At 44.2% G+C, this 16,120-nt stretch overlaps 2 protein-coding genes across 2 annotated transcripts in view; one reads left to right on the top strand and one right to left on the bottom strand.

The window, feature by feature from the left end:
- The window catches only part of LOC137072593 (integrin alpha-M-like), a 76,225-nt gene that overhangs the window by 49,935 nt on the left and 10,170 nt on the right, over positions 1–16,120 (bottom strand). Inside the window, exon 9 of the mRNA XM_067440436.1 lies at positions 2,971–3,109. Within this exon, the coding sequence (XP_067296537.1) occupies positions 2,971–3,109 (139 nt within the window). The remainder of the gene's footprint in view (positions 1–2,970; positions 3,110–16,120) is intronic.
- Positions 9,871–15,915, top strand: LOC137072592 (uncharacterized). Its single transcript, XM_067440434.1, has 2 exons — positions 9,871–11,401; positions 15,772–15,915. Exon 1 carries the CDS (start codon positions 10,269–10,271, stop codon positions 11,085–11,087), a length of 819 nt encoding a protein of 272 aa, XP_067296535.1. The 5' UTR covers positions 9,871–10,268; the 3' UTR covers positions 11,088–11,401; positions 15,772–15,915.

The raw sequence follows: 16,120 nt of genomic DNA, 5'->3' as shown, positions 1-16,120 counted from the left end.
CATCTTTTAATTCGTTTTATACCTGTTTTAGTTTACCTTTGTTCTTTTCTTTGGTTATCATCATTTTATTATTTTTAATTCTCTTTACATTGCTCCCTCTGGGTCTCATCTTAATGATATGCATCAGATATCAGTAATCAGGCGTTTATTTGCTCACTAAGCTGCCAATAATATGACATGCTCAACACTTTCCTCCTGACGCGCTCCTCCTGTGTGTTTTCTTAATGAGCCTATTTTACATTTCTACAAGTGAACTAAGAAGCTAATAAACACACGATAACCGTGGAATAAGGTTTCTGTGTGATTGTTCATGTGGTTTCGGCTATTTTATATCAATAATGGATGTTTACATTATGACTGCTAACAGGTGTAGCAATTAGCTCCATTTAAAATGATAACTATAACATGTTTTAACATCATCATATGAATTTAATCCCCATTATATCGCAACAGGAAACCTAATACAAACACTCGATGGTGGTCTAAAGTTACATAAAGAATGAAGGTGTAATTTCAATATTTTAAGTTGTGTTATGTAGCTTGATGCTAACTTTAGAAAGACTCTAGATAATTGTGGCTTACTAAATGAAATACTGCGCTGTTAATGGGCCATTTAGGCAGGCATACGTCTTATAATGGATTTGAATAATGGCTGTTAAAAAAAAAAATATTCATAACAAAGAATAATGAGGATTACGTCTCGAAACGATCGTCGAATGAGCACATTGTAGCATTAATTGAGCTATTCCGACATGGTCTTAGAAAATGTTTCATAAAATAGTTTTGAACATAACAGCCTCATATTTTAATCAAAGCATGACCACACTTGTGCCTTCAATTTAGTTGTAGTTCTAAGTCATTATACTTCATTCACCTAGTATTTTTATACATTTATACAAAAATATTTAAAATATTTAAAAAAATATATTTTATGTTTTAGCCTCTATATCTAATCAGCTTACATTAACTCTTCAGCTACTACTATTAATTAATATAGAAACAAGCATAACTAATCAAGTCAAGTCACCTTTATTTATATAGCGCTTTTACAATGGTGGTTGTTTCAAAGCGGCTTCATAGTGTTAACAGGAAAATAATGCAACAGAATTTGATTCGGCTGTACAGCCGCTCTGGAGAAAACGGTGATGTCATCAGCTTGTTTCACTTATAATATAGCGACAATGGATCGAACTTCCAAACATACAACATAAACTTCAGTCCGATTCCAATATTAAATAATGCATGGATAATTTTTATTTTTAATGAACATCCAACTCACGCGGGCAAGACATTGCGCGTCTGTTTGTAGCAAGAGACTGGATTTGCAGACAGGATGATATTACATGAAGGAATGAAGCAACACACTAATGTGAGTAAAATGTTTTTTATATGCGATAGTATTGCATTGTTACATATCATTTGACATCTATTGTGTGTAAGTGTGGCATGCTGTCACGGGCTGGAGAATCCTTTATTTGTGGTGCTGTTGGTTCATTGTGTGATCAGATTTGGACATGTATGGGCCAAGGCTCACGAAGCCCAATGTCCTGATTTCCGGACAGGCTACCAAAACGTATCACTGGCCTGCCAGCGGCTATCTTAAATAGTGAAATAACATTCCTTTCTTGATGTGTGTTGTTCACTCTCTTAACTTGATATTTGAAGGAAAAATAAAATTCCGGAAGTTTTGATCATGCCATCTGCAACGTACTTGGCTTGTGTGTGTGTGTTTGTATGTGTGGTGTGTGTGTGTGATGTGTGTGTGATGCATGGTTCATGCTTATATCCACCGATTGAGCGGGCCAAGTAATAAAAAATCTAATTCCAATCAATCGCGGGTAGATGAGAGATAAATCATTGTTTGATAAAGAGATTTTGCGAGTTGGGAAATCTTTCCAGTGCCGTTTTCCCACACACTTTCAAAACAATTCCCACGTGAACTGACGAGATAGCTGAAGCTTATTAAATATGCAAATCGTATCCAATCCTAGCCCTGGGCATTTGCTTCCAAGTCTTTTTAAAAAGCCAGTTCATGACACCTTTAAAGGGTTAGTTCACCCAAAAATAAAAATTAGATGTTTATCTGCTGACCCCCAGTGCAACCCCCAGTGTAGGTGTGTCTGTTTCTTCAGTAGAACACAAATGAAGATTTTTTACTCCAACCTCCAACTATATATATAGATATATACCATGTAGATTCTTCATCCGATCGATCTGCGCAGGCACAAATGAGGATCTGTATATATATATATATATATATATATATATATATATATATATATATATATATATATATATATATATATATATATATATATATGATCGTACCAGCTTGACCTCACCTAACGAAAGTTACTGCCGATGGTAAAACTTAATGAGACTCGTCGGGATATTAGGTAAAAAAATAACATAAATCAATCAATCAATCAATCAACTTTATTTATATAGCGCTTTTACAATCACGATTGTGTCAAAGCAGCTTCAGTGTCAAACAGGACAATATTGCAACATCCTTCTTCCACTCATTAGATTTGGCTGTATTGCAAATACTGTTCGGTTTCTCACAGAAACCGATCGGTTCGTGTCTTAACAAATCAATGTGTCATCAGGAGCAGCAGGGTTTTTGTGCAGGTTGCCTAAGCATGTTTTTTTTTGCTCTCAAAGACTTGTTACCTATTCACCCCATCATATGACTGGCACACAGCAACAGTTGGAGTTAAAAATTTGTGAAATTTTGTGAAATTTGTGTTCTACTGAAGAAACAGACACACCTAGATGTAGGATGCACTGGGGGTAAGCAGATAAACATCATATTTTCATTTTTGGGTGAACTTAACCTTTAATAGTAGTAGCTGAATTGTTAATGTAGTACTACTCATTAGTTCTGCATTACTTCCTGTATAGTTACGGATAATGACGGACCATTGTTCTAAATTGTTACTGTTTATCTTCTTTACACTTGAATTTCACCTTCAATGTTGTAGATATTTTTCTGCAGGTTGTCAAGAAGTCCTTCGAGTCCACCATAGTCTTGAATGTAGAAGGTGTTGTTCTCCTTGGGTTCTGAAGCCATCAGAATGAGTGTGCTTAATTTAACGAACGTTCCCACCTGACAAACAAAAACATAACAAAAGCACTTTTAATAACCAATGCATATTGAAACAGCTCATTAGGGCTTTTCACACTTACAGGATTTCTAGATTTCTAACACACATTTCATGAAACATTTCACCATTCTCGCAATTGTAAACACAATCTCATAACTACAAACCTCAAACTTCCAGGTCAAAAATATTTTAACCAAAATGATATTCTCTTTTGTTAGAATCAAACGTTGGTCTCACATGAGACAAAAAAAACCCCACAAACTAATTCACAGCCCAGTGAACCCTAGCGAGATCAATCTAACACTGTATCAAAGACCTCTCATTCAGAATCAGGGATGGTTTTGCAGCTCAATGTCTATTACAGAACATAAATGAAAGAGTGCAGATACATTAAAGCACACTAAAGCCTAGTTTACACTGCCGGATTTTAGCCCCGATTTTGGCTCGCCGACAGGTTTTGCGAAATTGCAGAAAATGGCAGAAATCATTGGTAAATCGGTGCTCGTGCCTGCGAGTGAGAGAATCAGAGAGAATCGCCCACCTTGCCAAAGCCTGTGAGATATTTGGCATGCTAAATATCTGGACCTGCCAGCGATTCAAACTCCTGCTCTGTGCAGAACTGAGTTCTGACTGAAAATTACACCGGCGATGACCGACAGCCAATGGGAGAGTGAGATCAGGGCAGCTGAAGGTTCAGAGATGAGTTATGGACAAAATATCAGTATTTTAATAGATATATTTACGATTATATCAAACAGAAACAAAGCCCAAACACTTGCACATCCAGCCGCAGCACGTTGCAAAATTAATTATTTACCTCAAACTCTCTTTGCAGAACACAATCCTATCTTGCTTCCTCTGTCTTTTTCCTCCGCAATATACTTTTTTCTTTTTCTCCACAAATCAGCACACAGACAATTTGGAGCAAACTTTGTGCAGTTTATTATTTTTAATAAGAATTCCAAGTCTCGCGCGAGAACTATCTGCCGCACGTGTGATCTCGCGTTGTTTACTTGTTACATCACACGTGTTTGGTTGGGAATGTTGGGAAACGTAGTTTGCGCACCGGAGATAGAGAACTATCGGCGATCCTTCCTCCTGTAAAGTCACGCAGTGTGAACCCCTCTGTCGCCGATCCATCGTGCAGTGTGAACACAGCAGGGACTGTCTGCTACCTCAGATAGTCATTGTAGTGTGAGCTTTCCTGTAGCTCAATCATTAGAGCGTGGCGCTAGCAACGCCAAGGTCATAGGTTCGATTCACAGGGAAAGCAAGAACTGTTAATAATGTAAAATGTGTACCTTGAATGCAATGTAAGTCGCTTTGGATAAAAGCGTCTGCCAAATGCATAAAATGTAAAATGAATAGAGCAGGGAACCGACGAGTTGGAAAATCGTGCAGTCTGAACTAGGCTTAATGTAAAGTGATTTTACAGTAGATGAAAAGTACTAGAAGAGAAAAGTTAAAATACCAAAGAATTTAATATAAATTCGCTAAACAACAATACAGTAAAGTAAAAATAAATAAATAAAATCAGCATCCTCTGCGTCATGACAGGCAACACTGATAGTGACAATGCAATCTTTATTTGAACTAATCATATCATTTTTTTAAATAAATATTTAGTGTGAAATAAACCCAGTGTCTTTAACCACAGTTTAGGCTACTAAAGACACATTACATTTAATGCATTAAATTACATAATAAAAATGTAAACAGTTGGGAACTTCGTTTTTTTGGTGATTGTTTTTGTGAAATTATACATGGAAAGAAGTAGGGTTATTTATGGAACGGAACCATTAAGATAACCAGCACCAGATCTCATCACTCCACCCATACGATAAAGGATCGCCCGAATTCTGATTCACCTCACCTGCGGCACCTAATCAGCACTGCCCATAAATACTCAGACTACCATCACTCTCTGTCTGGTCTCGTCAATGACTTCCTCTCATTGCCTTTTGAGTTCTTGTGTAATAAACGTCCTCAACAATCACCAGCCTCTCCTCTTCTGTGTGTGTGCGTGACAGAAGACCAGACTGCAAAGAATGTGCAAGACGGCGCCGCAGCGAATCTACCTCCGGATCCTTTTGCAGAACTGGTAATGCCTTTAAACGGTGAAAATCTCTCTCTAGTTGTCAACTCAACTTTCATTGAAAGTCCAGAATCCCCTTTGCAAGTTGAAATAACTCCCAAATACCAGGTGTACCAGGTTGTCTTCAGCAAGCAACGTGCCACAAGACTTCCACCACACCGGCCATGGGACTGTGCTATTGACATGCTGCCTGGGGCCATTCCACCCAAAGAAAGGATTTATCCTCTGTCCATCCCGGAGCAAAAGGCCATGGAGGAGTATGTAGAGGAAACACTCGCTCAAGGGTTCATACGTCCATCTACGTCTCCTGCTGCATCCAGTTTCTTTTTTGTTGCCAAGAAGGATGGAGGCTTGCGGCCCTGTATTGATTATCGAGCCCTCATCTCCAAACAGTGAAATACTGGTATCCACTTCCCCTGGTCCCATCTGCCCTAGAACAGCTGCGAGGTGCCCACCTCTTCACCAAACTGGACCTGCATAGCACATACAATCTTATTCAGATAAGGAAAGGGGACGAGTGGAAGACTGCCTTCATCACACCTACAGGTCACTATGAATATCTTGTAATGCCATATGGGCTAGCCAACTCCCCTTCCGTATTCCAAAGGTTTATGAATGAGGTGTTCCGGGAGTTCCTCCATCGCTTTGTCATTGTCTACATTGACAATATCCTCATCTACTCCCGGACCCTGGCCGACCACCGCCATCATGTTACGCAGGTCCTGCAAAAACTAAGGGAACACCATCTTTACCTCAAACTGGTGAAGTGTGAGTTCCACAAGTTCACTATCTCATTCCTGGGTTATATCATCCGTGCACAAGGCATCGAAATGGACCAGGGTAAGGTACGTGCTATCCACAACTGGCCACAACCCTCTACAGTAAAGGAACTTCAGAGATTTCTCAGCTTTGTCAATCTCTACCCCAGTTTCATCAAGAATTACAGTAGAGGTCCTGAGGGTAGGGTGTATGTTCCTACCTCCTTACGCCTCACACTCATAGAATCAGTACACTTGTCTCCAGGCTCTGGACCCCCAGACAGCCAACAAACCCTCTCACTCCTCCGTAACCATTACTGGTTGCCCAATATGACCCAGGATGTCGCTTGGTTTGTGAGAGGCTGTCCCAACTGTCCCATTACAAAGAACCCCCGTTGCCTACCCGAGGGAAAATTAGTTCCTCTGCCAATTCCCCAACGACTGTGGTCCCACATTGGTGTAGACTTCATGGCCGACCTACCCTCCTCTGATTGTAACACCTGTATACTCGTCGCTGTAGACAGATTCTCCAAGGCCTGTCGTCCAATTCTGCTCAAGGGTCTATCATCTGCCATGGAGACAGCTGAGGCTCTGTTTCATCACGTGTTCAGGAACTTTGGCATTCCAGAAGAGGTGTTATCCGACCGTGGGCCTCAGTTCATCTCTTGGAAATGGAAATCCTTCTTCCAACTCCTGGGGGTCTCAGTCAGCCTCTCTTCAGGATACCACCCACAAACCAACGGACAAACTGAGCGAAAGATCCAGGAAATCAGCCGTTACCTGAGGTCATATTGTCACAACCATCAGCACAGTTGGAGCCGATTCCTGCCATGGGCAGAGTACGCACAGAACTCACTGTGTCAGTCCACCACAGGTTTAATACCATTTCAATGCGTACTTGGCTTCCCGCTACCGGTCGGGTCAAAGGGTCTGGCTCTCCACCCGGGAAATCTGTCCCCTCCGTCTCCCAGTCCTCGATACATTGGCCCATTCACCATCCAGTGACAAATCAAAGAAGTCTTGTATAGGCTCAACCTACCTACTCGTTATCGTATTTCACCTTCCTTTCATGTCTCTCTATTAAAACCCCATACTAATCCTCTTGGTCTCCTCTCCAACAGGATTTGGTGCTGATGACCTGCCTCCTCATCCAGTGGAATTTGAGGAAGGCTCCATTTACAAGGTCAACACAATCCTGGACTCGCGACGACAAGGCGGCCAATTAGAGTAGAGCATAGACCAGAGGAACGGTCATGGGTCATTCGGAAGGACATTCTAGACCCATCACTACTTTCCGAATTCCACAATAACCACCGAGATCATCCGGCAACCAGGGCTAGAGGCCACCCCCTTTGTTGGGCATCAGGAGCCGCCCATGGAGGAGGGGGTACTGTAACAGAACCATTAAGATCACCAGCACCAGATCTCATCACTTCCTCTCATTGTCTACCCGACTACTCTACTCCTCAACCGAAGCCTTCATCTGCCCTCCAGCGATTGTTATCCCGTCTCTACGATAACTTGTACTACTACGAGCTAAGTTTGCCTACCTACCTCTTGATAAACTTCCTCAACAATCACCAGCGTCTCCTCTTCTGTTTAGGCTTGGAGGTGAAATTATGTTTCGCTTGCTTGTTGAGGTTCTTGATGTCAGTATGTCACGCAAAAATAGTTTTACAGTAACGGACACGACTGTTAATGTGTTATTCATAGTGACCCACGATAAATTTATTTAGTCTTTTTCCTAGAATGGGTGACGTATTACTAAACATTCAGTGGCACATGCCAATCAAATACAGATGTGGCTCAAATAACATGTTTGAAAAAAATATTACTGACTTTAATGCATTTATTGACATCTAAAATACAACAAAATTACGCTATTTTTTTAGGATTTCGTGTCAAACCAGTATAGGTGCTCGAGTAAATCTCTCAGTCTGGAGGAGTCAAGACCATAGACTGTACAAAAAAACACATGACACACGATGAATGTTCTGCAACTTGGTGTCATTCAGGTGTGTGTCAGTGTCAGTGGGTGTCGCTATAATGTCAGTGACACATGCCAACGAAGGCCGCATGTGCCGCAGATGTGCCAATCTGCACATAGTCATAAATGTGTATATGTATACACATATCTATGTGCATAGTGACATGTGCCATTGGCTTCTGTGTGTCACATGTGATGTGACAATGTTAATAACATCGATATATAAAGTTATACATATACATATCTATGGTTGATACTGCCACTGTCACTGTGTGTTACTATGGTTACCAATGCTTATAGTGGCGGATTACAGTCCCTGACAAAAGTCTTGTCGCTTGTGTACAAATTGACCTAAAGTGCCGCTGAAATATATTTCTAATCAAGATTTTTTTTACAAGAAATGGCTCATTTTAATCCCACCAGCTTTTGTGATAATGTTTCAGTGAAAAGCTAAACTTTCAAAAAGTATTCTAATATTCACAGCTTGGTAAAGCCCATTGAGTCAATTTTTGCAAAGACATAAGTGTTGTCGCCTTGTCATATGAGCTTCATCTGTGACTAATAATGGATCAATTAGGTCTCAAGTGTGTATAAAAAGAACCCCAGTATGCTAGACCTTCACATCAAATACAACTAGACCTCTGCAAACATGCCTAAGATTCACCCAGAGACTAAAGTTTTGATTATCAAGAGGCTGAAGACCAGATCCACTGCTGATGTGGCAGACACCTTCAATGTGTCTCAGCGTCAAGTACAGAGGATAAAAAAAAGATTTGAAGAGACTGGAGACATTTTTGACAAGCCCAGGTCAGGCAGACCCCGCAAGACAACTGCTCGAGTGGACCGTTTGTTGGCTCGAAAATCCAAGGCCAGCCCATTTTCCACTGCAGCAGAGCTCCACGAGACCTGGTCACCTGAAGTCCCTGTGTCAACCAGAACAGTTTGTCGGATTCTGTCTCGAAATGGCCTCCATGGTCGAATCAGTGCCCAGAAGCCAGCACTAAACAAAAGACAATTGAAAAACCGTGTTTTTCCCACAGCCTGCTAAAATGATGGACGCTGGAAAAGTGGCAGAAGGGGGATTTTTCAGATGAATCTTCTGTTGAATTACACCACAGTCGCCGCAAATATTGCAGGAGACCTACTGGAGCCAGAATGGATCCGAGATTCACCCAGAAAACAGTGAAGTTTGGTGGCGGAAAAATCATGGTCTGGGGTTACATCCAGTATGGGGGTGTGCGAGAGATCTACAGGGTGGAAGGCAACATCAATAGTCTAAAATACCAAGAAATCTTAGCCACCTCTTATATTCCCAACCACAAAAGAGGCCAAATTCTGCAGCAGGACGGTGCTCCATCGCATACTTCCATCTCCACATCAAAGTTCCTCAAGACGAAGAAGATCAAGATGCTCCAGGATTGGCCAGCCCAGTCACCAGACATGAACATCATTGAGCATATGTGGGGTAGGATGAAAGAGGACGCATGGAAGACGAAACCAAAGAATATTGATGAACTCTGGGAGGCATGCAAGACTGCTTCCTTAGCTATTCCTGATGACTTCATCAATAAATTGTATGAATCCTTGCCAAACCGCATGGATGCAGTCCTTCAAGCTCATGGAAGTCATACAAGATATTAAATTTGGATCTCACAGCACCACAACTTAATTTGCTGACATATTTTTGTATTTGCAGTAAATTTGTTCCATTTCTGTATAGGTGACAAAACTTTTGTCTTGCCAAAATTTGACCTTTCCGTCTTGATTAAATGATAAATATTTTTTCTGTGAACATTATTTATTTCAGTGCATTAAACATCATTTGGGAGGGTTTTAGCTTTTCATATGAGCTATTTCTAACACCAATGAATTAATTAAAAGTCAGGTTAATATCAGGTTGTGGCAAAGGGGGCGTGGTTCTGCGAGGTCTGCAGCGGGAGAGAGAGCTCAGAGCGGAGCGGCAGGTAAGTAGGTCAAGCACAAATGACGAACACCTGTTTCTGATTGCAGTAATTGGCAGGGAGAGAGCGCATTTAAGCCGCGGCCGGGAGAGAGCTGAGAGAGAGTGTTGGACTGGGACTTCGCATGCACAGCAGAGAAACTGAGACACTGACACAGAATGTCTGATTGAGAAGGAGAGATCCATATCGGGGAGAAACTGAGTTATCACACACACACACGTGTGTTTGTTTTTGTTTTGAAAAGACTGAATAAAGATAGCGAGTCCCAGTCAAAGCCGACCCCTGTCTTCTTCCTTCCATACACAACGAACTTTACTACACTGGTGCCGAAACCCGGGAAGGAAGAAGAGAGCCGCCGCCATGCAAACTCCGCCGAGGACGCCACTTGCGGACATTGCCCAATCGCTCGCGGGTCTTCACCAAGAACACCACCAGGACCTGCTGGCCGTGAGGGAGGAACAACAGAAAAGGTTCGAAGCTCTCCTCACGGCCCAGCATGAAGACCGCGAGCTGTTCCGGAGCTGGATGGACCGGGAGGTTCGGGCCATTCCCCAGAGACAGACCATCGACTCGGCCGCCCCAATGACTTTAGCCAAGATGGGTCCGGAGGATGACCCTGAGGCCTTCCTGGACCTCTTTGAGCGGGCGGCCGTGTATTGGGAATGGCCCAAAACGGACTGGCCAATGCGGCTGCTGCCTCTACTGTCCGGAGAGGCACAAGTAGCCGCCCACCAACTGCCAGTCCCGAATCTCCTGGTATACGATGACCTGAAGCGCGCGATCCTCCAGAGGGTCGGCCGGACTCCGGAACAACACCGGCAACGGTTCCGGACGCTAACCCTGGACGAGTTCGGTCGGCCCTTCGTCTTCGCGCACCAGCTCCGGGACTCCTGCCGCAAGTGGTTGATGGCGGCTGGGAGTGACGTCGAGGACATCATCGATCGTGTGGCACTGGAGCAGTTTGTGGCAATGCTGCCGAGGAGGACTGCGCAATGGGTCCAGTGCCACCGCCCGGCGTCGCTAGACCAGGCCATCCAGCTGGCGGAGGACGAAATGGTGGCGTGCCGAGGGGTCGGCGAAACCCTACCATCAGCCTCTCTCTCTCTCTCTCTCTCTCTTCTTTTTCCCCCTCCTCTCTCTCTAAACCTGTCCCTCTACCCAGGTCACGCAGTACGCTGACGCCCCGGCCGGCTCCACGGTGGAGATCGGGAGCTCCCGCCGATCCAGCCGCCGGCTACCAGCCGCCAGCGAGAGGAGGGGGAGGAGCTCAGGATCCCGGTCTGCCGGCTTCCCGGCACCCGCTCTCTCCACGCCAATTCATGACCCCACTGCCAGCCACTAGGGCCGCGGGGAAACCTGGGCCGGCGTGCTGGCGTTGCGGGGACCCCGGACAGTTTATTGATCAGTGTCCGGGGATGGAGGTGGGGACACTGGTCCGGATCCCCGACGCACCGCACGCCGCCCCCGATCAGGCTGGCCTGTACCAAATACCCGTGAGTATCAAGGGGGGTACTTATCAAGCTCTGGTGGATTCAGGTTGTAACCAGACCTCCATACACCAAAGCCTGATTCAATCCGGGGCATGGGATAAGCGCCGCATGGTTATGGTGAGGTGTGTGCACGGGGAGGTGAGAGAATACCCTTTAGTCCCGATGGATTTTCTATTCAGGGGTCAAAAACATAGAGTTGAGGTGGCCGTTAACCAGCACCTCCGGCATCCACTGATTTTGGGGACAAATTGGCCAGGTTTTAATAAATTATTGGGATGTTTGTGTGTGGATGCCTCTTGGGGGAAAAAAGAGAAAGGGAAGGTGGCGGTCGCGCAGGCGGGGGAGGTGGAACCGAGACCACTGGGCACTGATCTGGGGGAACCGAACGCTCCGGAAACGCCAGTGTTTTCGGAACGCGATGACTTTCCCCTGGAGCAGTCCCAGGATGAAACGCTCAAAAATGCGTTCAATCAAGTCTGTGCCATCGACGGCCATCCCCTCCGTCCTGATCAACCGCTCACCTTTCCCTATTTTACTCTGATAAAGGACAGGTTGTATCGGGTGACCCAAGATGCCCAGACAAAACAGACTACAACCCAGTTGTTAATTCCTAAAAGCCGTCGGGAAATGCTTTTCCAGGCGGCTCATCACAATCCGATGGCCGGGCATTTAGGGCAAACAGCGACACTAAACCGCCTCATGGCCCGATTCTTTTGGCCGGGCATTCACGAGAATGTACGCCGGTGGTGTGCGTCTTGTCGTGAATGTCAGTTGGTAAACCCACCGGCCCAACCAAAACCAAAAGCCCCCTCCCGTTGATGCAGGTCCCCTTCGAAAGAATTGGTATGGACCTCATCGGGCCATTAGAGCGGTCAGCCCGCGGACATCGCTTTGCATTAGTCCTAGTGGATTACGCAACACGATATCCCGAGGCAGTGCCACTGCGTAACATTTCGGCGAAAAGTGTTGCGAGTGCACTGTTCTCCCTAATCTCCCGGGTGGGAATCCCAAAAGAGATTCTCACCGATCAAGGCACGGCGTTCATGTCACGGACAATCCGCGAACTTTACGAGTTATTGGGCATTAAGTCTATTCGGACCAGCGTCTATCACCCACAAACAGACGGGCTGGTAGAAAGATTTAATCGCACGTTGAAAACAATGATTCGTAAGTTTGTTCACGAAGACGCCAAAAATTGGGACAAATGGCTAGAACCTCTCTTGTTCGCTGTCCGCGAGGTCCCCCAGCCTCCACGGGGTTTTCCCCCTTCGAGCTTCTCTATGGCCGCCAACCCCGAGGGGTTTTGGATGTCATTAGAGAAGCTTGGGAGGACGGACCATCCGCTAGTAAAAACTAAATTCAGTTTGTGTTAGACCTTTTTTTTTTTTTTTTTTTTTTTTTTTTTTTTTAGCAGTCATGAATCATTTTATTTTCTTTTTGTGCAGGAGTAGACAAGTATTTGTGATGTACATGTGCTGTGCCATGTTCACTTTTGCATTTTTTTTGGTAGTATATTTGAGCAAAAGGGCAGTCTTATTTAACAAAAATGTAATTTTATTGCACAATAATATGTAAGTTCTTCACACATTTTCATCATCTATTTTCCTCAACGGTGTATTCAATCTTAATTATAACCACAATATTTGAATTTGATGCTTATTATTAGTTTTTTTTTTTTTTTTTTTTTTTTTATTGAGCAAAATTGCAAATTTACAAAATAATAACTTTTACAAGGTAGGGGATCAATGATATACATACACTTACAGAAGAGGAGAAAGAGAGGAGGGGAAAAAAAAGGGGGGGGGGAGAAAATAGTAATAATAGAGTTTTAGTAGCAGTAGTCATCATAATAATAAATATAACAACAAAAATAATAGTAGCAGAGGTGGTAGTAATAGCAATAGTATTCATGTTAACAATCGTAATAGTAGCTGTATCATCTGTGAATTATAATAACGATAATAGTATTAGAAATAATAATAATAGTTGTTGTATTAGTTGTTGTAGTTGTTGTGATAGAGGTAGTGATGACAAGTATAAGTATAGTAGTATTCTAGTACTAGTAATATATAATAACAGTGATATTATTAATAATAATAAGAAGAAGAATAATGATAAGAATGATAACAGAATAGCCAGTAACGTTATTGTAGATATACACTATTTAATTTTATTTTATAGATCTGGGAACGACTCCATTATTGCCAGTGAGCACAACCAACAGACATCCCTAAGATAGACATGGTCCCTTCTCTCCATTCCTCATCCCCCAGCCCCTTTCCTCCTCGTCAGTGACTCCCAAACCCAGCAGTTAACCCTCTCATGTATTGCTGTGTTTTCCTCCACCAAGTATGCTGGGGCACCACAACAGGCACCGCCAAGCCAAGCTCTCTTAGTCTGGTTGTGACCTGTCAGAACAGAAGATATGTTTGGGTAACCCTCAGCAGCTTTTTATTATTATTATTTTTAAATTATTATTATGATTATTATTATCTGTGGCTTTGGAACGCAGTGTGCACTAGTTAGCTCCCCAGCTAGAGCCACCATATCCAACCCAGATAGCAATCAAATGTTATTTTACATGAGAGGAGGGATTGGGGCAAAGACACTAAGAGGGAGGGGCCAGCCAACCCAATCGCCAAGTCTGTGATGACCATGCCTACAGGATGTGCTAGCTGTACCCACTGACAGTATCTAGGACAGGCCTTACCCAGACCATTTTACAAAGGGTTTACAAATAGTAAATATTTATATATGTTTTCTGAAATGTTATTTATTTAGACTAAGCAAAGGAGATATGACAGATAAATGTATAACGTCAATACCAATACCACCATCCCTACTACCATCATCACAAACAAAAGTGGAATAGTAATATAGTAATATAGTAAGTAAGTAATATAGTAAGTAATATACTATAGTAAGTAATATAGTAAGTAATATAGTTTGTGTTAGACCTGAGAACAAAACTCCACACGCTGGGGCGGCTTTCAATGGAGAATTTGTTACAGGCTCAAGACAAACAAAGACAGCTGTACAACAAAGGGGCTAGATTACGACAATTTTCACCGGGAGAGAAAGTACTGCTATTACTCCCCACCTCTAGTTCCAAATTACTCGCCAAGTGGCAAGGACCGTTTGAGGTCACACGACGAGTAGGGGATCTGAACTATGAGGTAATTCGATCCGACAGGGACGGGGCACGTCAGATATACCACCTCAATTTATTAAAAAAATGGGTTGAGGCAGAGGCTGTGATGCTGGCGACGGTAGTGAGTGGAGAGGATGATCTCGGACCAGAGGCGGTTCAAAAGTCACAATCTCCCGCTCTGGTCCCGGGGGGAGATCACCTCTCACCCTCCCAGCTCATAGACCTCAAACAATTACAGGCGGATTTCGCCGATGTGTTCTCGCCCCTACCGGGTCGGACAGACCTCATCCAACACCATGTTGAGACCGAGCCGGGCGTGGTTGTACGCAGCCGACCATATAGATTGCCTGAACACAAGAAAAAAGTGGTTCAGGCAGAATTAGAGGCAATGTTAGAGATGGGGGTTATAGAAGAATCCAACAGTGACTGGGCGAGCCCGATCGTTTTGGTTCCAAAACCTGACGGCTCGGTCCGTTTCTGTGTGGATTACAGAAAAGTCAACGCGGTGTCGAAATTTGATGCATATCCCATGCCACGGATTGACGAATTGCTTGATCGGCTAGGTACTGCTCGTTTTTATTCGACACTGGACTTGACAAAGGGTTACTGGCAGATCCCCTTGTCTCCAGTAACCAAAGAAAAAAACGCTTTTACCACGCCGTTTGGGTTACACCAATTCGTTACGCTTTCTTTCGGGCTGTTCGGAGCACCCGCGACTTTTCAGCGTCTGATGGACCGAATTCTTCGGCCGCATGCTGCATATGCCGCTGCCTATCTGGATGATATCATCATTTATAGTGGTGACTGGCAGCGTCATATGCAGCATTTGCAAGCAGTCCTCAGGTCGCTGAGAAGGGCGGGGCTCACGGCCAACCCGAAGAAGTGTGCAATTGGGCGGGTGGAAGTAAGATATCTGGGCTTCCACTTGGGTCATGGGCAGGTGCGTCCCCAAATTAATAAGACCGCAGCGGTTGCGGCCTGCCCAAGACCCAAGACCAAAAAGGAGGTTAGACAGTTCCTGGGGCTGGCGGGATATTATAGGAGGTTTGTACCTAATTATTCGGACCTCGCCAGCCCGCTGACTGATCTAACTAAAAAGGAAGAACCAGATACAGTTCGGTGGACGGAGCAGTGCCAGCAGGCTTTCACTCAGTTAAAGGCGGCTCTGTGTGGTGGGCCGCTCCTACAAGCTCCTAACTTTTCTCTCCCTTTTTCTCTGCAGACTGACGCCTCGGACAGGGGGCTGGGCGCGGTCCTGTCCCAGGAGGTGGAGGGGGAGGAACGGCCGGTGCTGTACATCAGTCGAAAGCTCTCTAAGAGAGAGACGATGTACAGCACCACAGAGAAGGAGTGTTTGGCCATCAGGTGGGCCGTCCTCACCCTTCGCTATTACCTCCTGGGACGGGAGTTCACCCTCTGTTCGGATCACGCCCCCTTGCAGTGGCTCCACCGCATGAAGGATACCAATGCGCGGATCACCCGTTGGTATCTAGCTTTACAGCCTTTTAAGTTCAAGGTGATCCACAGGCCGGGTGTTCAGATGGCTGCGGCTGACTTCCCCTTGGCGGGGA

This window comes from Pseudorasbora parva, chromosome 4, assembly GCF_024679245.1.
Source record: "Pseudorasbora parva isolate DD20220531a chromosome 4, ASM2467924v1, whole genome shotgun sequence".
NCBI lineage: Eukaryota > Metazoa > Chordata > Actinopteri > Cypriniformes > Gobionidae > Pseudorasbora > Pseudorasbora parva.
The sequence above is the reverse complement of the archived record's forward strand: the minus strand, read 5'-3'. Positions and strand labels throughout refer to the sequence as shown.

Bases quoted from the DNA above. Each gene is read 5' to 3' on its own strand.
- LOC137072592 (XM_067440434.1), top strand. From the start codon at position 10,269: ATGCAAACTCCGCCGAGGACGCCACTTGCGGACATTGCCCAATCGCTC.